At 38.6% G+C, this 22,388-nt stretch overlaps 1 protein-coding gene across 1 annotated transcript in view; it reads left to right on the plus strand.

The window, feature by feature from the left end:
* Positions 1 to 22,388, plus strand: part of SMG1 (SMG1 nonsense mediated mRNA decay associated PI3K related kinase) — a 97,765-nt gene that overhangs the window by 48,670 nt on the left and 26,707 nt on the right. Inside the window, exons 24-41 of the mRNA XM_082670178.1 lie at positions 1,631 to 1,773; positions 1,926 to 2,127; positions 4,954 to 5,063; positions 5,730 to 5,877; positions 6,263 to 6,422; positions 7,264 to 7,384; positions 10,550 to 10,798; positions 11,128 to 11,412; positions 12,562 to 12,706; positions 13,171 to 13,309; positions 14,223 to 14,453; positions 14,563 to 14,740; positions 15,402 to 15,563; positions 16,341 to 16,558; positions 16,860 to 17,014; positions 18,658 to 18,880; positions 21,346 to 21,592; positions 22,021 to 22,250. Of these exons, the coding sequence (XP_082526304.1) occupies positions 1,631 to 1,773; positions 1,926 to 2,127; positions 4,954 to 5,063; positions 5,730 to 5,877; positions 6,263 to 6,422; positions 7,264 to 7,384; positions 10,550 to 10,798; positions 11,128 to 11,412; positions 12,562 to 12,706; positions 13,171 to 13,309; positions 14,223 to 14,453; positions 14,563 to 14,740; positions 15,402 to 15,563; positions 16,341 to 16,558; positions 16,860 to 17,014; positions 18,658 to 18,880; positions 21,346 to 21,592; positions 22,021 to 22,250 (3,346 nt within the window). The remainder of the gene's footprint in view (positions 1 to 1,630; positions 1,774 to 1,925; positions 2,128 to 4,953; positions 5,064 to 5,729; positions 5,878 to 6,262; positions 6,423 to 7,263; positions 7,385 to 10,549; positions 10,799 to 11,127; positions 11,413 to 12,561; positions 12,707 to 13,170; positions 13,310 to 14,222; positions 14,454 to 14,562; positions 14,741 to 15,401; positions 15,564 to 16,340; positions 16,559 to 16,859; positions 17,015 to 18,657; positions 18,881 to 21,345; positions 21,593 to 22,020; positions 22,251 to 22,388) is intronic.

Here is a 22,388-nt window from a genome sequence, read left to right on the forward strand (position 1 = left end):
TTAATTACACTTAATGTTGATTCTTAATTGATAACCTTTTATGTCAGAGTCTGATACAAATTGCCCTTTGTGGCCGGAGTTCTTGCTCATTAGCTCTGTGCACTAAATGTTCAAACTCATTGCTCTAGGTAAACTCATTCAGTGCCTCTATGTATGCTTATGTAAGTTTTACCAAATCTGGAAAATGTAGGGAAAATAAAAGAATGGCTCATAATTCCATCTCTTAGTGGTAACTGTTAGTTTTGGTGTACATATATGCCTTCTTTCTAGTTCTTTTTTCTCTTATATATAGTTTTTTATCCTTTTCACAGAATAGCAGTATTTCTGCTGGTCTCATGATTTTGCTTTTTCTACTCGGCAATATTTAAAAAAATATTTTGCCGTGTTAAATATTCTACGATGTGATTTTTAACAACACATTTTTTTTCTTTTTTTTGGGAATGCACCATAATTTAACGTTCCTTATTGTTGGACAGCAAGGTTATTTGTGATGTTTTTACTAATCTTAATGCACCATGGTACTTAGTTCTTTGCTTTTGTTTGTGATTATTTTCTTTGAATGCATTCCTACAAGTTGATTTACTAGAAGAAAGGCTATAGACCATAAGGCATGTGATATAAACTATTGCTAATTTACCCTACATAAAAGATGGTTCCAATTTGTATCTCTAACAGTAGAGTAACACCTCTTCCCTGCACGTTTGTGAATACAGAGGGCTACTGAGAAACAAGAACCCTGCCACCATATTAGTGAAAATGTTTAATTTACATTTCTTTATTAATAATAGAACTTTCCCCATATGTTATTGACCATTTGTGATTTTTAAAAACATAGATTATGTCTTTGTGGCCTCTCGGTTTTTTGTTATTGATCTGTGAGGTTTTATTATACACCAAGATTATTGATGCTAACTTCTTGATTGGTAATTTGTTTTCAATGTTCATGTTTTTTAAAAAATAAATTTATTTATTTATTTTTATTTTTGGCTGTGTTGGGTCTTTGTTGCTGTGTGGGGGCTTTTTCTAGTTGCGGTGAGCAGGGGTTACTCTTCGCTGCAGTGCACGGGCTTCTCATTGCAGTGGCTTCTCTTGTTGCGGAGCATGGGCTCTAGGTGTGCGGGCTTCAGTAGTTGTGGCACGCAGGCTCAGTAGTTGTGGCTCACGGGCTCTAGAGCACAGGTTTAGTTGCTCCACGGCATGTGGGATCTTCCCCGACCAGGGCTCCAACCTGTGTCCCCTGCATTGGCAGGCAGATTCTTAACCACTGTGCCACCAGGGAAGTCCCTTTTTTTTCGGATGCCCAGAAGTTTCAAATTATGATGTCATTAGATCTGTTAACTTTATGTATTTTTTTTCTTGTGTTTGTTTTTCTATTTAGTCTTTGCACACATTGAGATTAAATACTGATATATTCTGTTAGTTATTTTATACTGTCTCTTAAACATTTAACGATTTTTGAACTTATTTTCATTTTTTGTGAGGAAGAGATCTAATTTTGTGCCTGCTCAACCCCACACAGAATAATCAACTCATTGTCTCAGCTCAATTGATTAACTCATTCTTTCCAGTTTTTTTAGAAATGAAGTATGTGGATAATTAAAAAATAAGACTGTTTGAACTTGTGTTGAAGGTTTGAAAAGGCCTCTGTGGAGTACCAGGAGCACCTGTGTGCCATGACAGGTGTTGATTGCTGCATCTCCAGCTTCGACAAATCTGTTCTCACATTGGCTAATGCTGGGCGTAACAGTGCCAGCCCCAAACATTCTTTGAATGGTGAGCATTCAGGGTTTAAATAAAAAGTTGTAGTCAAATAGTTTGTGCTCATGATCTTACTGTATATTTTTAGATTTCTTTGCTCTTTGAAATATTTATAACCGCTTTGGGTCTCTCTCTCTCTCTCTATTTTATGAAATACTTTCACTCAGGTGAATCCAGAAAAACTGTGCTGTCCAAACCAACTGACTCTTCTCCTGAGGTTATAAATTATTTGGGAAATAAAGCATGTGAGTGCTACATTTCAATTGCTGATTGGACTGCTGTACAGGAATGGCAGAATGCTATCCATGACTTGAAAAAGAGTACCAGCAGTACTTCTCTCAACCTAAAAGCTGATTTCAACTACATAAAGTAAGGATTTCTTACCCCATTAAACAAATTTTCAGTAAATTTAAAGTCTTCTTTTATGGCAGAAAAATATTAAAATTGTCCATATTTACTATGGCAAGATGGTTATAGTTCTAATAATACTGCCATTCTAAAAATGACTACAATGAAAAACCAACATTAGAGGTGAGGTGGGTATTCATGCAATGGGAAGACAGATTTCTATGTTGAAACAGTCATTTGGTATTGATTCTCAGAGCCTGTTCTAAAATCATGATGAATATAAAGAGAAATTTGCCACTGTTTTAGAAAGGATAATGTTTGATGGCTTTGTTTCTAAACTAGGTGTGAATATATCAAAAACATTTATTATAAAGAGGTCAGAGTTCATGACATTTGTAAATTAAACTCCCTTTTTTGTTTTTCCCTTATTCCTCTCTGCATTTATTAATTTCTTAATTCGAAATTTGAGTACAGGCTGTGTCCCAGACACTTCGCTGGGATGATAAGGGTCATTAGCTGTCCTCACCATCAAGGAGCTCAGCTTGTAGTGAGTAAATGAATTAATGGGTAGTTTCTGCATTGAGCACGTACTGAGTGCCAGCCACTGGGGTGCAGCACTGTGTACGACAGACACAAATTCTAACCCTTGAGGAGCTGACCTTCTAGTGAGGAGGAGACACACAGACTAGGTTGGGGAATGCCATCAGGACGTCATTTGAGCACAGACTTGAAACAGACCTGATGCAAGGATGATAGGCTTGGAGTGTTCTGGAAATGCCTGGGAAGCCACTGTGGTTGGAGCAGAGTGAGTAATAGGAGATAAGGGTAGAGAAGTAGGTGGGAACTCTGAAAAAGACTTTGACTCCCAATAAGGTAGGAAATCTTAGGTGGGATTTGAGTAAGAGAGGCATAGCATGATCTGACTTACTGGCCCACTCTGCTGGGTTGTCAGGAGACTGGAGGTAAAGGGCCAGCGTGGATGCATGTAGACCATTGATCTGTGGGGCAAAGGTAGAGGGAGGAAAACAGATGCTATTAATTGAAGTAGGAACACACAGAGAACAATGAAGTATGTTTAAAGTATGTGAAATATGCAGACAAGATTGTTTTAGTAAGCAGTTAAGAATTGGATTTGGAACTAAGGTGAAAACCCTGAGCTTGAGAGAGATTTGGGGAATCATTAGTATATAGGTGATACTTACAGGTCCTCTTTCTTTTTCATTCTTTATACTCCAGAGCCTTCATAAACCACCAAACCACAGATAATGCTCTGGAGAAGAGTGAGTGAAAAAGAAAGAGGGCCATGGTTAGAGTCCTTTTGAGCATCTTTGTTAAGGGATGGGAGAAGAAGCTGCTGAAGAAAACACAAGGACATTGAGGAAGGCAATGTTAGAGATGCAGAAGAACCAGACAGGAATAGCCATCCTTGTCGGGAGCTTCATAGACTTTGAGCAAGAAGAGCTTTGTAGAGAGAGAAGGAGAAGCAGCCAGGTTGAATACTGTGGAGTGGTGGAGAAACTTGAAAATGAAGTTTTAGTTAGGTTAATTGGGTAATGAAGTCAAGGAAAGAACGCTGTGGCTGGAACAGAGTACTGTGTGTTTATTATAAATATTGGAGAGATTAAATGTTCTTTTAAGCCTTGGAGAAGGAGCCATAAGAAGACAGGTTGAAGAAGCAGGGTAAAGAAGAGTGATTGAAGGATTAACTGGACTCCACCTTTCCTGTGCCTCAAGGAAAGCAGTTAAAGTTGGATATATACAGTTTGGGGAGTGCATGTGGATTGGGGGGTAAAGGTAGAGAAAATGAAAACAGTCTGTGTTTGTTTTTTTCCTGAGGTGTCAGTCATTAGCTGAAAGTGCAAGGGCATAGTGGGGACACAGCAGACCTGCCTTTTCTGTGGTGGCAGAAATGATAAGTGTGTTGGTCACCACACCGAGACAGTTCATCAGTGCCAAGTGATTATGGCTCACCTGAGAAGCTGGTGGTTGCATTGATCCAAGCTTGGGGTTTATTAAGGTAGAAGCAGGTACAGTCAAGTGATGTACATTTCCAGTGCTATATTCAGTGCTGGAAATGTAAGGGAGGTGACATAGTGAGAGGGACGGGAAAAGATGAGAGATTAATGGAAAAGAGGGAAATTGAGAAACTGTAAATCATCATGTTGGTTGGAGAACAGCTGTAATAGGAATGGGAACAGAATGCAAGATCTGGAAGTAGCAGTGGGTTGCTAGGAGGGTAAGGCCCTCATCCTGGCATTGAAGCTACAGACTATCGGAAGGAGTTCCAGAGGTGTACCATTTTCAGGTAAGGTGAGGAGAAGGGAAGAAAAAATTCTTTGAAAGAAGAGAAACAGCTTCCAGGAAACAGTGGAAAAGGGAGAGGAGGAGGGAGGCCAGCAATGAAAGAAGGCAGGAGTAGGATATCAGATTGAGATTAATAGAATAGGAGACCTACTGGGGCTTGCGCTTTAGGTGAGCAGTGAGGCCATGCAGGGAATTTAGTGGTAGCTTGGGGAGAACTAGATGTTGAAGTTGCCCTGCAGAGCTCTACTGTTAGTGTTTTGGTCGGGCCCCCAAGGATAACAGACTGCAAAAAGAGGAAGGAAACATGGAGGGTTGAGTATGCTAAACTGAATGTCTGTAGCTATGACTTTCCAGTTTGCCACTCTAATTAAGATGGTAGTCACATCTTCAAAGTAAAAATAAAATGGTGGCCTACGTGGAAGGAACTTTCATCAAAGGAATTCTGTATAACTGCTTTCTTTTTCTAGAATTTGTTCTGTATTTTTGAATGGTTCCACAGGCTGGATAGAGTGTAAAACGAGCTAACCAATATTTTAATTACAGATCACTAAGCAGTTTTGAATCTGGAGAGTTTGTTGAATGTACTGAGCAATTAGAATTGTTACCAGGAGAAAATATCAATCTACTTGCTGGAGGATCAAAAGAAAAAATAGGTATTTGAGATAATTTTAAAATTAAGTATTTTAATGAACAAGTTGTTTAAAATGTTTGACAGTATATTTTAGTGGAAAATCTGGAAGTTTTTCTGTACATTTTTTGGGGCAGAGTGAAGCAAAAAATTAGGGCTGTTCCCTTTACCTTTGATTTAGCAAATAAAAAATAGTTTAATTCAAATTAAGCAAACTAAGAAAGGCTACTGTAACACTTAGAGATTTATCTAGCCATTTTCTTTGAAAAAGTGCAAGTTGTGTTTAAATATTTTTCTTGCTTGACATCTTGATGTGGTTCATTAATTAAGTTCTTTGTCACAACTGGAGCATTTTGTAAAATGTAATACTGAAGTTAATATTATGAATATTTTGTGTGTTAACGTTGACTTGCTAAATTCAGTGTTTGCCCCTTTAAGTGGTAGGTTGACTTACTGATTTTTGAGTCTTTGAACTCATTTTGAGAGGTCTGAGGTATTATTTTATGTGAAGTATTTTTATATAGCTACCAGAAATGCTTAATCATAGTATCTGAACTTAATATGAAACTGCCTGAACTTAAATATGAACTTAAACATGAAAGGAGGTATTCATTGGTGATTGTTTTTTAATACTGTCAAGGTATCTTGTTAAAAGCGAATTAACTTAGTGGAACTTATTCAATTTCTGTAGATATGAAAAAACTGCTTCCTAACATGTTAAGTCCAGATCCAAGGGAACTTCAGAAGTCCATTGAAGTTCAGTTGTTGAGAAGTTCTGTTTGTTTGGCAACTGCTTTAAACCACATAGAACAAGACCAGAAGTGGCAGTCTATAACTGAGTAAGTGTCATCCTAAGGAGGTAAATATGCATTATGTGTACCTTATGGTAAATGTGTGTAGATTGGTGGGGGTGAGACAGTTACCAGATCACTGCAGCGCTAGTCATGATAGCTTCATTTTAGTTGTAGAAGTCGTATGATACGTGAATGTCACTTGCTAATATACAGAGGTTGAAACTAAGTAAAATTAAAAGTTTTATATCCCCAAAAGCTAATATTGATATCTTGACTTGCTTGTGTCATTTTACTTAAGAGCAGGCAGTTCCTTTTTCTTTCCCCACTTTGGATGCCAGTATAGTAGCATCTTATCACACTGCCTTTTCCCTTTAGTGGTTGCAAGTTGGAAAATCTTATTTATTAATTAGCAGTAAATATTTTCTTTCAGAAACGTGGTGAAGTACTTGAAGCAAACCTGCCGCATAGCTATTGGGCCACTGAGACTTTCTACTTTAACGGTTTCACAGTCTCTGCCAGTTCTAAGTACCTTACAGCTGTATTGCTCTTCTGCTTTGGAGAACACAGTTTCTAGCAGACTTTCAACAGAGGTGTGTATATGTGTATTTTTAACCAGGATATCCTTCTGAACATTAATAGGCATTAGTGTGGAACAAAGGCTGTTTTTCACGTTTTAAAAATAGCATTTGTAGCATTTTTTGGACAAGCTAGTAAGTAAATCCAGAAATCTAAAATTCCATTTTCAGGCAAATTTTTATTGGAGAAGTATGTGAGGAAGATGGAACCTAAGATGTATAATCTCAAGGATGGCTGGTTGCTTAGGGTTTTTTCTCCCTCCCTCCCTCCCTCCCTCCCTCCCTCCCTTCCTCCCTTCCTTCCTTCCTTCCTTCCTTCCTTCCTTCCTTCCTTCCTTCTTTCCTTCCTTCCTTCCTTCCTCCCTCCCTCCCTCCCTCCCTTTTTTTGGAAGAGGAGTTGGTTACGTAAATGTATACCAGATTATATAAATTTCAGATTTGACTGAAAAGAAGAGACTGTGCCTCTTCCTTCCAAATAGGGTAAAGTTTAACCGAAGATGGGCCCTTCCCAAGGGAAATAATCTTTGAGAATCTGTTTATGAAGCAGTAGTTTTATGTTTTTCTGTAACTTAGCTTCTGCTTTATAGTAAATGAGCTGTTTATTTTTTTATCAAAATGTGACTGCTTTATTGATAAGTACAATGATAAATTGGACTTAATATTCTGAAAAAAGTTTTTTCTTTTGGCAAAACATAGGTTTTTCTCTTTAGCGTGTTGTTTTCTCTTGTAATTAGAAGATACAGTGAAGAAAGGGGAGCGTTTAATAGATAAATCTGGAGTAGATCTGAAGTAGCTGACCTGTGGGGTCATATAAGGAGCCTGTTTACATTAAGCAGTTTTGGTTTTTCTCTGGCAGGACTGTCTTATCCCACTCTTCAGTGAAGCTTTGCGTTCATGTAAACAGCATGATGTCAGGCCGTGGATGCAGGCATTAAGATATACCATGTACCAGAGTCATTTGTTGGAGAAAATAAAAGGTAATTAGCTTTTTTAAAAAAATGGCTTTGTTGAGATATAACTACACATTTTGAGTGTATAGTTCATGATTTTTGACATTTCTTCACCTGTGTAGCCACCAATTCAGTCAAGATATAGCATACTTATCTCACCCCCAAAGGTTTCCTTACGCTTCTTGCCAGTCATTTCTCCCATCTGTCCTGTCTTGGGCAACTGCTGATTTGCTTCCAGTCACTATAGATTAGACTCATCTTTACTAAAGTTTTTTTTATAAATGGTACAGTATGCTCTGTGTCTAGCTTCTCTTGCTCAGCATTTTATTTTTTAAGGTTCCCTGTGTTCCATGTGTCAGTAGTGCCATCCTTCCTATAGTTGAGTAGTATCCATTGTATGAATATACATCGTATGAATATACATTGTATGAATATACCACAATTTGTTTATCTGTTGATCCTTTGATGGATATTTGAATTGTTTTCAAATTTGGGCTATTATGTCTAAAGCTGCTGTGAAATTCATGTACAGGTCTTTGGGTGGATATATATTTGCCTTTCTCTTAAGTAAATGCCTAGGATTGGAATTGTTGGGTCATATGGTTTAACTTTTGAAATAGTTCGGCAGTTTCTTATAAAGTGATTGTACATTTTACACATGACATCTACATACTTGCTATAGTGGTTCTTTAATTTTAGTCACTGGAGTGAATATAATAGTATCTCATTGTGGTTTTATTTGTATTTTCCTGATGATTAATGATATTGAGCATCTTTTCATTTGAATAGTGGCCATTGTATATCTTATAAGTGTTCAACTCCTAGCCATTTTTAATGAAGTCATAAGACTTAAATATTCTGGATTCAAATTCTTTGTCAGATACAATGTACCGTGAATGTTTTAAATGCTTCAATTGAATAGTTAGAGAATTAGTATTTGTATCAATATTCATAGGTCTCATATTTAAGAAAGAAATGTCATATTAAAGGGATATTAGCAATTTCCTTTTCGCTCTAATACAGAAAAGTTGCCAGAATTCTGTAGAATTAGTCAAAAATCTGGTCGCTAGGGTTACCGAGTAAATTTGAGTTTTAAATTTTAAGTAAGCCAATGCTGGGGTATGCAGGGTGATTACTGGCAACTGTGACTCACTTGGACCCTCAGTGCCAGATAGACCTGGGTTTGGATCTTTAGCCCAACACTTGCAAATCGAGGGACCTTAGGGCAAGTCATTAAACTTCTGAGTCGCTTTGCTTTTCAGTTATGGGGGTTGCCCCACTCATGAGATTCTTGTAAGGATTATAGGAAATGAGACAAGGTATATAAAAGCCCTAGCACAGAGCATGGCATATAATAGGAATACAAATATCATCTCCTTTCCCATCCTTCCCATATTGAATAAGTTTTAGAACTGAGAAGAAAAAGTCAGTAACCCAGTAGTTACATTTGGAGACAGAACCTCACTCCTCCTTACTTTTCTTTCTTTATTCAGCAAGTGTTTATCAAAATATGTGCTTTGTGCCAGGTACTGTGCTGTAAGTTGGGATGTAATGGTGAACAAGACAAGCCTTTTTTCTGCATTCCTAGGACCAAAGAGATTCTGGAGTCTAGCAGGGAAAATTGTCATCAAGCAAGGAGCAGCAATATAGTGTGCTAAATGGAAGTGCACATGCATGGTGCTTAAAATAGCACAACAAGGGCACCGATTTAATCCTAGGAATCAGAAAAGGACTCGGGGAGGAAGTAATATTTAAGCTGAGACCAAGGGGCGGGTAGAGATGAGAAAGAAGGCAGACTGGTGTAGTTAGAGAAAATATCATGTGTGAAGTCCAGCAGCAGTAGTAAAAGATTCTTAGATGACTCAATTCTCAATTCTCGCCTAAGGGAGCATGGGAAGAGATGAAGCTGGATGAGATTGAGATTAGAATGCAGTGTAAGCATCAGTGCCTCATAAGCCAAATTTCAGAGTTGGGGCTTTATCGGAAGGACAGTGGGAAGGCCTGAAAGGGAAGTTAAGTGATCAGATTTACCTTTGTGTAAGATCAGTTCAGTTGCAGATTGGAGAATGAATTAGAAGAGGCTAAGGCTGGGGGCAGAGGGACGAGTTAGGCTGAAGTCCCTGCTAAAGGTAACCAAGGTAGTAGCAGTAGGGACAGAAAAAAGCAGATGTGATATGAGGATTGAAAGTAAAGGCTAAGATGACTGCCAGGCACCTGCTTAGGTAGCCAAGTTGATCATGTGCCTTTACCTGAGAAAGAGAAAACAGAGAAGGAAGTAGCTTTGGAGGGTGGTGGAAAACGGATTCCATGTAACACAGGTTAAAGTGCCTTTGAAATACTTGAGTATAGGTGACTGGTAGGCAGGTGGGACTCAGATGTCAGGTCTGGGCTAGAGATGAAGATTCAAGAGTCATCAGCATTTGTATGGTAATGGAAGCCACAGGAGCAGATGATATTGTCCAGGGAGAGTATGCAGAGTAGAGTAGAGAGCCTAGGACTGACCCCGAGGAACACCAATTATAATGGATGGGTAGTGGATGAGAAGGAGACTGAGAAAGATTCTTCAGAAAGGTAGGAGTAAACCAGGAGAGAATGGCATGGTAGAAGGGCAGAGGGTACTTACTCAAGAAGAGGGGATGGTCTAGCCTTACCCTCATTCCTCACCCTTGGCTTAGGCTCTTTATACTAAAACGATTCAGAAGCTAAAAAGTTAAATTTCTTTTTTTTTTTTTTTTTTTTGCGGTGCGCGGGCCTCTTACTGCTGTGGCCTCTCCCGTTGTGGAGCACAGGCTCCGGACGCGCAGGCTCAGCGGCCATGGGCCACGGGCCCAGCCGCTCCGCGGTATGCGGGATCCTCCCGGACCAGGGCACGAACCCGTGTCCCCTGCATCGGCAGGCGGACTCTCAACCACTGCGCCACCAGGGAAGCCCAAAAGTTAAATTTCTTGTACTGAACGATTTTTACTTTTGTCTACTCTGTTGTATACATTTATTTTAACAAACATTTATTGTTTATTGTATGCCAAGCACTATGCTAGCTGTTAGGGATTTAAAGATGATGAAAAACGAATTATCTTTATTTAGGGAGGTAGTGGGGAAGGGAATAGTTGGGGAAGAAATTTTTTGGCCATGTTTCTCTGCAATCTGGGATTAGACCAGGCAAGGACTAATAAAACATTTTCTTCTCTCCAGAACAAACAATTCCAGTTAGAAGCCATCTCATGGAATTAGGTCTAACAGCAGCAAAATTTGCTAGAAAACGGGGGAATGTGTCACTTGCAACAAGACTGCTGGCACAGTGTAGTGAGGTTCAGCTGGGAAAGACCACCACTGCGCAGGATTTGGTCCAGCATTTTAAAAAACTATCAACTCAAGGTCAAATGGATGAAAAATGGGGGCCTGAACTTGACATTGAAAAAACCAAATTGCTATATACAGCAGGTTAGTAAAATGAATTATGATTAATACGCGACTATAATAAAAATCATGTGTGTGAATGTTACTGTGTATGGTGTAAGGCAATAATAGAAAAGTTGATTTTTTTCAACTGTTGCAGAAAATTTGGGTCCTGAAGAGTAAGTTATGTGTAATTGACTTACCTCTGCAATTTGGTGCTTTTAAAAGAGGTAATTTTGTTATTGTTTATTAAAGTAGGAAATGTTTCCAGAGATCATTGGTTATCACTGAATTTAAAATATTACTTTATCCTGAAAAAATGTCATTTGTTTGCTTCTAAGGCTTCTAAGGGCTGGTGTTTTGATTTTTTATAGGCCAGTCAACACACGCAATGGAGATGTTGAGTTCCTGCGCCATATCTTTCTGCAAGTCTGCCAAGGCTGAACATGCTGTTGCCAAGTCAATTCTGACATTGGCTAAATGGATCCAGGCAGAATGGAAGGAAATTTCAGGGCAGCTGAAACAGGTTTACAGAGCTCAGCAGCAGCAGAACTTGACAGGTCTTTCTACTTTATCTAAAAACATACTCACTCTAATTGAACTACCGTCTGTTAATACAATGGAAGAAGAGTATCCTCGGATCGAGAGCGAATCTACAGGTAGGATATGTTTGATTAGCTTTAAAATATTAATTTTAGAAGTTATTTCCCCCTATTTTAAAGTTTACAGTGTTAGGCAGGCTATAATTGGCCACAAAAACTGTCTCTGTGGAAATTTAGTATATTATATTGCCCAGAAGTGACTAAAGCACATTTCTTTAGCATCTGATGCCACTGTGGAAGTCACTGAACTCCGCCTCCAAGGCCATACTTCCCACCTCCCCAGTTCATGGTGCTTTTATGGACCTTGATGTTTTTCCTGGCAGTAAGGTCCTGCCTGTGATATCTAAAATTCTACCTCATGCTAGGAGGAACAACAAAGTTACAGAATAGTGGCCTCTGGTCCCGTTGACTGGTGGAGCACAGAAACTACAGAAAGGTTCAAGTTTCACATCCTGACACTAGTGCTAGTAACAGAAGGATACTCGACAAATAGGATAGTTAATTCATTCAGTGTTTGAGTGCCTGTTATGGTAGGCACCATTGTCCAGGTTTTACAGATTGGGAGATAACTAACCTTTTTGCTGAAACATGAGAATTTTGTTCATGTCGTTCATTTTGTTGTTGTGAAGCCTAGAATTGTAGTTACTTACATTGGTCTTACTAAGTAATTCTAATCTGTGTACTGTAGCCATCTTTATTCACAAGGGATATGTCTTGTGATCATTATAAATCTTCATATTGGCAAGTGGCACTATAGCAGGAGATTTCTTCACTTCTAAACTGGAAACAAAGATATTTACCTCATGAATCTTTGATTGAATGAAATTGTATACTCATCACCTATCTGTCATTTTTGCCAGAATGTTTAAGCTGAATCTAATTGTGAGGAAATGGCCAGTCAGATTCAAAATACAAGACATTCTAGAACACATCTGACACCTGAACTGTTCGTAAAGTTCAGTATCATGAAAGACATTGATGTGTTTTACAGGGTGATAATTTAAGCTTACTTGGGAAGCTGAGTGATTCATTTCAACATATTAGCCTTTTAGAAAAGCATAATACAAATGTGTGCTTTATCAAATTATGTACCATATAATGTTATAGAACTTATTATTTGCAGATAGTAAAATCCTAAAATGTTAATGGGAATGCCATTAGAAATTTATGAATGTGACATTGTTATTTTTTTCTCCACTACGGCAGTACATATTGGAGTTGGAGAACCTGACTTCATTTTGGGACAGTTGTATCACCTATCTTCAGTACAGGCGCCTGAAGTAGCCAAATCTTGGGCAGCGTTGGCTAGTTGGGCTTACAGGTGGGGCAGAAAGGTGGTTGACAATGCTAGGTATGTATGTTGAAATGTGTAATTTATTTAATGCATTGTAAAATAGAGATTTTTTTTTTATAAATTTATTTTATTTATTTATTTATTTTTGGCTGCATTGGGTCTTCGTTGCTGCGCGTGGGCTTTCTCTGGTTGCGGTGAGCGGGCTTCTCATTGCAGTGGCTTCTCTTGTTGTGGAGCACGGGCTCTAGGCGTGGGCTTCAGTAATTGTGGCACATGGGCTTAGTAGTTGTGGCTCGTGGGCTCTAGAGTGCAGGCTCAGTAGTTGTGGCACACGGGCTTAGTTGCTCTGCGGCATGTGGGATCTTCCTGGACCAGGGATTGAACCCATGTCCGCTGCATTGGCAGGCGGATTCTTAACCACTGCGCCACCAGGGAAGCCCACAAACTAGAGATTTAAAATCTCTGCTGACATGGCAAAGTTTAGGTTGCTGAAATACTGATGATTTGTTTTATTTTTATAGTCAGGGAGAAGGTGTTCGTCTGCTGCCTAGAGAAAAATCTGAAGTTCAGAATCTGCTCCCAGACACTATAACCGAAGAAGAAAAAGAGAGAGTATATGGTATTCTTGGTCAGGCTGTTTGTCGGCCAGCGGGGATTCAGGCAAGGAAAACATGATACAGTGTTTGGGGGAAATAGTGTCAAGTTCACTGTTCTAAATCACATATACTTGATTAAATGTTTTGTTTCAAATGAAACTTTGATAAGATGAAAGTGAGTTAAAGTAGTTTTCTAATAAGAAGAATGTGATTTCTTGAGAAATCAAGTCATTTCCTTAGGGTCCTGTTAAAAAAGGCAAAGTTTGTTTTATGTAGATTTCTCTTTTAATTGCTCTTCTGATCAGAAATTCTTAATACTGGCTTGGAAGCTTTTAAAATATGCCAGTGTCTAAGCCCTTCTCCACATATTCTGGATGGAACGTTTGTGTATGTGTTGGGGATGGGAGGGTTTATTGAAGTTTTACTAGGTGACTCTAAATATACAGCCATAGCTGAAAACCAGCGGACTAGATGGTCTGTAGCATTTACTCCCGCCCCTCTCAAAGTTCTATGAATTCTAGAATGTTATAACTATTAAGTATTTAGTTGTAGACTTTAGAAGTTTGCATTTTATTTGCTGAGATAAAACTGTGTTGACTTAGTTCTTGCTCTAGACTTCAGCATATATCAGTGTCTGTCAAAGCTGGTGTTAAGTACATGTGCAGTACTGTAGAGAGAGTAAGGTAATTCTCTGCAGGCAGAGTATTATGTTGTAACTCTGAAGCATTTAAATTCCCCAAATCAAAATCTTTGATCTTTGCTAAATGCTTATATCCTTCATCATTAGCTACGTTAGTGAGTATATCATAAAGAGAAGCATAGTAACATTGATTTAATATGTATAACACTAAATGTGGAGTATTTTGGTCTTTCATAAATGAGAAAATGCTTGCATATGTTAGGAAAATCACGTACCTTTCTCCCTTTTTTAATTTGTGCCCAAAAATAGCAACTTTTTTTGCCCTATTTTTCTTCAGGATGAAGATATAACACTTCAGATAACAGAAAGTGAAGATAATGAGGAAGATGACATGGTTGATGTTATCTGGCGTCAGTTAATATCAAGCTGCCCATGGCTTTCAGAACTTGATGAAAGTGCAACAGAAGGAGTTATTAAAGTGTGGAGGAAAGTTGTAGATAGAATCTTCAGCCTGTACAAACTATCTTGCAGTGCATATTTTACCTTCCTTAAACTCAATGCTGGTCAGGTAGGTAGCACAGTGTTCTGTTAGGAAAGTTTATTTGAAATTTCTTTTCTCGTAGATGGAAGCAGTATTCTGAATTGTCTTATTTTTTCCTTTTGTTTTTCATCCTTAGATTCCTTTAGATGAAGATGACCCTCGGCTACATTTAAGTCACAGAGCAGAGCAGAGCACGGACGACGTGATTGTGATGGCCACGTTGCGATTGCTCAGATTGCTTGTGAAGCATGCTGGAGAGCTTAGGCAGTATCTGGAACATGGCTTGGAAACAACACCTACTGCGCCATGGAGAGGTGATAGTCTAAATGTTTCAGGAAAAATTATTTCTGGGTAGAAGATAATAAGGCTGTTGAAAAATAATAGTTCCCTGGACTTCCCTGGAGGTCCAGTGGTTGAGACTCTGCGCTTCCACTGCAGAGGGGCATGGGTTCAATTGCTGGTCAGGGAACTAAGATCACACATGCCAAGTGGCGTGGCCAAAAAAAAAGTTCCTCTATGTTTACTATTTGAGTGTGTTATGAAATAGCTATATTAGTTCATAGGACACTCTGGACTGCTTGTTATACCACTTCCCTCCCACCTTTCAGAGAAATGGAAGGCTGAGAGGCGGAAGCTTTTTATATACAAAAGGAATTTTGGAGAGAGTGGTAAGAATAAGTTTCAAAAACTTTCATATACCCTTTGAAAAAATTGTCTGTTTCTGCCTTCTTTTACAGGCACTCACGAAAATATATTTCTCTATAACATTTTTGAATTGCTTAGGATTTTGATTATAGCTCTGTACCCTGACTAAACTTGCAAATCAAGAACTATTGTGTATGGTTCTTTGCTATCACAGGGAGAAATCTGAGGTTCTTGGAACTTATGCTGACATGTATCAAGTTTTATCCTTTTGCCTCCACCATGTTGACTGTTTTTAATAACTTTAAAGTATTTTTCTTTCTTATCCTGAAGGAATTATTCCACAACTTTTCTCACGCTTAAACCACCCTGAAGTGTATGTGCGCCAAAGTATTTGTAACCTTCTCTGCCGTGTGGCTCAAGATTCCCCACATCTCATATTGTATCCTGCAATAGTGGGCACCATATCGCTTAGTAGTGAATCACAGGCTTCAGGTAAGGAATTTTAAAATACTGCTACTTTAAGTATAAATGAGTTTGCAAACAACGTTTTATAGGTAAAATATTTTGAGCTTTATGTTCCAGAGTTGATAGAGTTTGTAATTTTTCCATAATAATAATAGTAACAATAATAACACCATTTATTGAGTGAGTAACTACCATGTCTGGCAGTAGGATGTGTGCTTTACATGATATCTTCAGTCTCACAGTAACCCACCAAGGCTTGGAGAAATCTCAGGTTCACCTAGCTGAATTAACTGGCAGACAAGGATGGAAAATAAGTTCTGGGCTCTGGCTGGGGGAACACTTTATTTGTTGAGACTCATTTATTATATTTTCCCCCATTTATCTTTTTTTTTTTCGGTACGTGGGCCTCTTACTGTTGTGGCCTCTCCTGTTGCGGAGCACAGGCTCCGGACGCGCAGGCTCAGTGGTCATGGCTCATGGGCCCAGCCGCTCCGCGGCATGTGGGATCTTCCCGGACCGGGGCACAAACCCGTGTCCCCTGCATCAGCAGGCGGACTCTCAACCACTGTGCCACCAGGGAAGCCCCCCCATTTATCTTTTATTAGCTTATAATATTAATAAATATAGAAGCTGAACTTGTAAAAAGGCCAAATATCCATGATCTTTGGTCAGCTTAGTGCACAGAAGGCAAAATTAGTTAAATGAGTGCTCTGGGATCAAATACATTATTGATGTTTTCCCTAACTCAACATATGCACATGGAGAAGTATCCAAATTATACCTTATTCTCCCATTTCACTTTAGGAAATAAATTTTCCTCTGCAATTCCAACTTTACTTGGCAATATTCAAGGAGAAGAATTGCTAGTTTCTGAGTGTGAGGGAGGAAGTCCTCCTGCTTCTCAAGATAGCAATAAGGATGAGCCTAAAAGTGGATTGAATGAAGACCAAGCCATGATGCAGGATTGCTACAGCAAAATTGTAGATAAACTGTCCTCTGCAAACCCAACTATGGTGTTACAGGTACAAAAAAACCAACTCATATGTTTTAAAATAAATTTTTATTGTCACCACCCCCCCACCCAAAAAAACTCACCTAAAAACTAAACCCATAAAACTGTTACAGAAATATTATTCAAGGAGTAAAGCTTTTAAAATAACCAAAATTGGTTTTATAAATCTTTACTGATAGAATCACTGATCAAGGTTCTCTAATTGGTTAATGAACAAGATGCACACATTTCACTTGCAATATCCAGTGTTTGCAGAACTGTGCTGTGTGTAGATTTGTAGATGAGCATATTTGGATGTGCCGTGTGTGCAGGTTCAGATGCTCGTGGCTGAGCTGCGCAGGGTCACTGTTCTCTGGGATGAGCTCTGGTTGGGAGTTCTGTTACAGCAACACATGTATGTCCTGAGACGAATTCAGCAGCTGGAAGATGAGGTGAAGAGAGTCCAGAACAACAATACCTTACGCAAGTATGTTTTCATATACTTACACTCCAAAAACATAGCTGCCTCTTTTTTTTTTTAATGTAAAATACATATGAAGTTTGTCATTTTAACTAATTTTAAGTGTACAGTTCAGTTGCGGTAAGTACATTCACAGTGTGATGTTCAGTTCCAGAACTTATCCATCATCCCGAACATCTCCGTACCCATTTAATAGTACTTCCCTTCTCCCCTATCCCCAGCCCCTGGTTACCACTATTTTGCTTTCTGTCTTTATGAATTTGACTATTCTGAGTACTTCGTGTGACTGGTATCATATAGTATTTGTCCTTTTGTGTCTGGTTTATTTCACTTATCATAATGTTTTGAAGGTTCATTCCATGTTGTAGCATGTATCAGAATTTCCTTCCTTTTTACTTCTAAATAACATTCCATCGTATGGATATACCACGTTTTATTTATGCACTCATCTGTCAATGGACACTTGAGTTGCTCTTGTCTTTTGGCTATTGTAAACAATGCTTCTATCACCACACAAATATCTGTTTGAGTCCCTGCTTTTAATTGTGTGTGAGCCAGTGGATTTGCTGGGTCAGATAGTAATTCTATGTTTAACTTGTAGAGGAAGTGGTAAACTAGGTTCCAATTTCTCCATACCCTTGCCAACATTTGTTGTTTTCTGTCTTTTTGATAGTAACATCCTAATGTGTGTGAAATGGTATCTTGTGGCTTTGATTTGCATTTCTCTAATGACTAATAATGTTGAGCATATTTTCATGTGCTTATTGACCATTTGTATATCTCCTTTGGAGAAGTGTCTATTTGAATCCTTTGCCCATTTTTGAACTGGGTTGTTTTACTGTTGTTGAGTTTTAGGGGCTCTCTAAATATTTTGGATATTAATCCCTTATCATACACATGATTTGCAAATATTTTACCCCTGTTTTATGCATTGTCTTTTTCACTCTCTTGAGTGAAAAAAAAAGTCTTTTTTAAAAAAAATTTATTCCTGGCTGTGTTGGGTCTTTGCTGCACGTGGGCTTTCTCTAGTTGTAGAGAGCAGGGGCTACTCTTCGTTGCGGTACGCGGGCTTCTCATCACGGTGGCTTGTCTTGTTGCAGAGCATGGGCTTCAGTAGTTGTGGCACGTGGGCTCAGTAGTTCTGGCACACGGAGTTAGTTGCTCTGTGGCATGTGGGATCTTCCTGGACCAGGGATCGAACCTGTGTGGCCTGCATTGGCAGGCGGATTCTTAACCACTGCGCCACCAGGGAAGTCAAAAAAAAATGTCTTTTGATGCACATGATTTTTTAGTTTTGATGTAGCCCAGTTTATCAATTTTTTCTTTTGTTTTCTTCTAAGAGTTTTAAATAAAGCCTTAGCTTTTATGTTAAGGTCTTTGATCCATTTTGACTTATTTTTTGACATATAGTAAAAGGTAAGAGTTCAGCTTCATTCTTTTGTAAGAAGATATCCAGCTTTCCCAGCACCACTTGTTGAAAAGAGAAGGCGCCTCTTTTATATGCTGGATTTTTTGCAATGCTGTTTTTAGTCAGTTACCTTGCTTATATTTTATTATTTTATTTTGACTATTCTTTGATACTGTTTACTTACACTTGACAATTAAATTGTTCCTTGTTTGTATTGAACTCTTTACGTCTTTCTGGTCAGAGAAGAGAAAATTGCAATCATGCGGGAGAAGCACACGGCTTTGATGAAGCCCATTGTGTTTGCTTTGGAGCATGTGAGGAGCATCACGGCGGCCCCTGCAGAAACACCTCATGAAAAGTGGTTTCAGGATAACTACGGTGATGCAATAGAAAATGCCCTAGAAAAACTGAAGACACCATCAAACCCTGCAAAGCCTGGAAGCAGCTGGATTCCGTTTAAAGAGGTACAGAAAAATCTCAAGAATGCTACTGAAATAGGAAATTCCCTGAGATGAAAAATTTAAGTAAGGGGACTCTTTTTACTTAGAACACAAGAGAACTTTCTAAGCCCATGGAAGGCAGCCAGTGGTCAGTTTCTTGTAAAGAATATAGAGAAAGGTGTTTTCTTCATTTTTAAGAATTTGAGGATGAGTGGGCCTAGGGTGGCAAACTTTAATCTACTGAGGGTTCACACCAGGGAAGAATATACTGTAAGAAATTAGACAAGGAGGAGCTGTGGCCTTGAGCTAAATACTGACTGCCTGCTATATTCTTCTCATAAAAGATTAAGAAATTTAATCTTGGACCTATGTAGTTTTTCTTGGTGGAATGGTATTCAGTATTTCTAACAGACAAAATATTCACACGTCACAACATCAATTTTTATAAGGAATTCTTTGACAGCAATTCTGCATAGCCTGTTTGAGGGATGATTAGTGTAATTAAATACTTGAGAATCCTTATTTTTTATGTTTTGGTCCCCTTAATTCTGTATGTTCTTTGGTTTTCATATGTTTCAGCAACAGCACCACTAGTTGGGGGAGCCTGTTTATTTATTTATTTAAAATTTATTTATTTTACTTTTGACTGTGTTGGGTCTTCGTTGCGGTGCGCAAGCTACTCATTGCAGTGGCTTCTCTTGTTGCAGAGCACGGGCTCTAGGCACGCGGGCTTCAGTAGTTGTGGCACACGGGCTTAGTTGCTCCGCAGCACGTGGGATCTCCCCTGACCAGGGCTCGAGCCCGTGTCCCCTGCATTGGCAGGAGGATTCTTAACCACTGTGCCACCAGGGGAGCCTATTTAAGCTACCTTGTAGCTTTTTTTCTTATCCCTTCTTTCCTTATCCCTTTCCTATATTGCTCTTAACTGATTTCATTAACTTTAGTAATGAAAAAACTATTAAAAGATATAGTGTAGAGACAAAAAATATACCTGACTTTAACTAGTAAATGCAAAATAGAGGAAACTAGAGGAAATGCTAAATTCAGGGGAAATGCCTTAGAAGCACAAGATAAGAGCACTAACATGAAGGATGAAGTTTATTATGTGTGGCCTAGCCAAAACTTGTTTTCTCGTGTTCCAGCAGTAGTTTCTTGCTTCTTTGTGTTCTTCTCAGTAAATCAACCAAGAAATCCAGAGGAGGAGACAGGGAGAATAGTTTTTTTTTTAATTGAAGTATAGTTGATTTATAATGTGGCGTTACTTTCTGATGTACAGCAAAGTGACTCTTTTATATATATAGACTTACATTCTTTTTCATATTCTTTTCCATTATGGTTTATCTCAGGATATTGAATATAGTTCCCGGTGCTATACAGTAGGGCCTTGTTGTTCATCCATCCTATGTATACTAGTTAGTATCTGCTGATCCCAGTCCTTCCCCCACCCCCACCCCCTTCCCAGGGGGAGTACTTTTAAAAAACCCCGTGTGTGTGTGTGTGAAATAAGTCATAGAGAAAACTTTTAGAAGTCCTATGTCCCTCCATAATTATATCTCCCTTTCCACAACCACTGCTCTGAATTAATCATTACTTACTTAAACAGTTTTTATTGATACATTTCTAAATGGTATATTGTTTAGCTTCTCCTGTTTTTGAATTTCATATAAATGAGATTATATTGTATGTACATGCATGTGTTTACCACTTCCATAATTGATGGATCAGCATTAGGTTTTTGTTTTTGTTTTTGTTTTAATGTCATCCATATTTTGTATACAGCTGAACATTGATAGATTATGGGACAATACCACAGTTTATCCTTTGTCCTGTCAGTGGATACTTGAGGTGTTTCCAGTTGTCTTTTTCCTTTTATGAACAAATGTTGCAAAAGATTGATTTAAAAATTTTCACATGAAAGCAGAGCCCAGAGTTCATTAAATCAGGTGTAGATTATTGAGTTAGCTACAAGTAGAGATACAGCTATACATGATCCACTCCTGTGAGTTATAAGAGATTGTGTGTTTTTCTGCATACTTAAAGTAGTCAGAGCTCTAAATTGTTACCACATTTTCAGATGGCTTCCTTAAGTATGTGTCTACCTGACAGCCAATAGCTGGCTATATCTTTTGCTCTACTGCAAAGACTGAAGTGACTTGTTTGGGCATTGATTGGACATAGCTTAACAGTGGGGAATTTGCTACAAGCCTTGAATTTTGTGATCACAGTAGTGATTTCTTTCCATCTGCTATGATTTCATTGCATATTTGTACACAGGAGGTGGGAGAGGTCTGAACAAAGTAGAAATCACCTAGAGCATATCAGCACACCAGTGTTTCCCCTCCCAGGATGGCCTGAATATGTAACATCAAATTAAATGTAAGAACTAGACAGGAGGTGTTTGTATTTTAAATTTATCTTTAAGGCAGATAGAATGGAGAAGAAAATAAGTGTTGTAATGGTATTGTAAACTTTTCCTATCTTAAATATAGATAATGCTGAGTTTGCAACAGAGAGCACAGAAACGTGCAAGTTACATCTTGCGTCTTGAAGAAATCAGCCCGTGGCTGGCTGCCATGACTAACACTGAAATTGCTCTTCCTGGAGAAGTCTCAGCCAGAGACACTGTCACAATCCACAGTGTGGGTGGAACCATCACAATCTTACCTACCAAAACCAAGCCAAAGAAACTTCTCTTTCTCGGATCAGATGGGAAGAGCTATCCTTATCTTTTTAAAGGTGAGATTTAAAAGAAGAACATTAGTCTGATTATTAACACTGTGTGTGTGAGTGTGTGTGTGTGTGTGTGAGTGTGTGTTAGGATTGTTTTAGGTGAATATCTATATGTTGTGAATAGCCTGGAGTATCCTGTATTTTGATAGAAGTAGTTGGAGGCTGTGTAGTATGATTTTCCATTGCTTCCTCTCTTCTTGCTTATGAACTTACAGAAGCAGGGCAACTGAGGTACAGCTAATAATGCTAGTATCTAATACCTTGTGACAATAGAATGTTGTCTAATGCTCTCATTGTGCTTCTTTGGCTGTCACTTCTTGACTGCTGTTGCTAATTGAGAGGAGCACAAAAAAGTGGTATGTTTCCAGTCCCATCCCATTGCACTTCACCCCATCTGGTCACCTACTCTAGCTACTTTAATTTTGTTTCCATAGGATTGGAGGATTTACATCTGGATGAGAGAATAATGCAATTTCTGTCTATTGTAAATACTATGTTTGCTACAATCAATCGCCAGGAAACACCCCGTTTCCATGCTCGACACTATTCTGTAACACCACTAGGAACTCGATCAGGCCTAATCCAGTGGGTGGATGGAGCCACACCCTTATTTGGTCTTTACAAACGATGGCAACAACGGGAAGCTGCCTTACAAGCACAAAAGGTTGATTAAAATTAAAATATGTGCTTTTATTTGAATGTTAATAAACAAGTATATATATTAGTCTGTTCTCTGTTACATGTGACATATTTCTAGTCTTACTGCCCTTGAGGTTTTTTCCAAGTTTATAAGAGTTAAAGA

This window comes from Grampus griseus, assembly GCF_964374135.1.
Source record: "Grampus griseus genome assembly, chromosome: 14".
Classification (NCBI taxonomy): domain Eukaryota; kingdom Metazoa; phylum Chordata; class Mammalia; order Artiodactyla; family Delphinidae; genus Grampus; species Grampus griseus.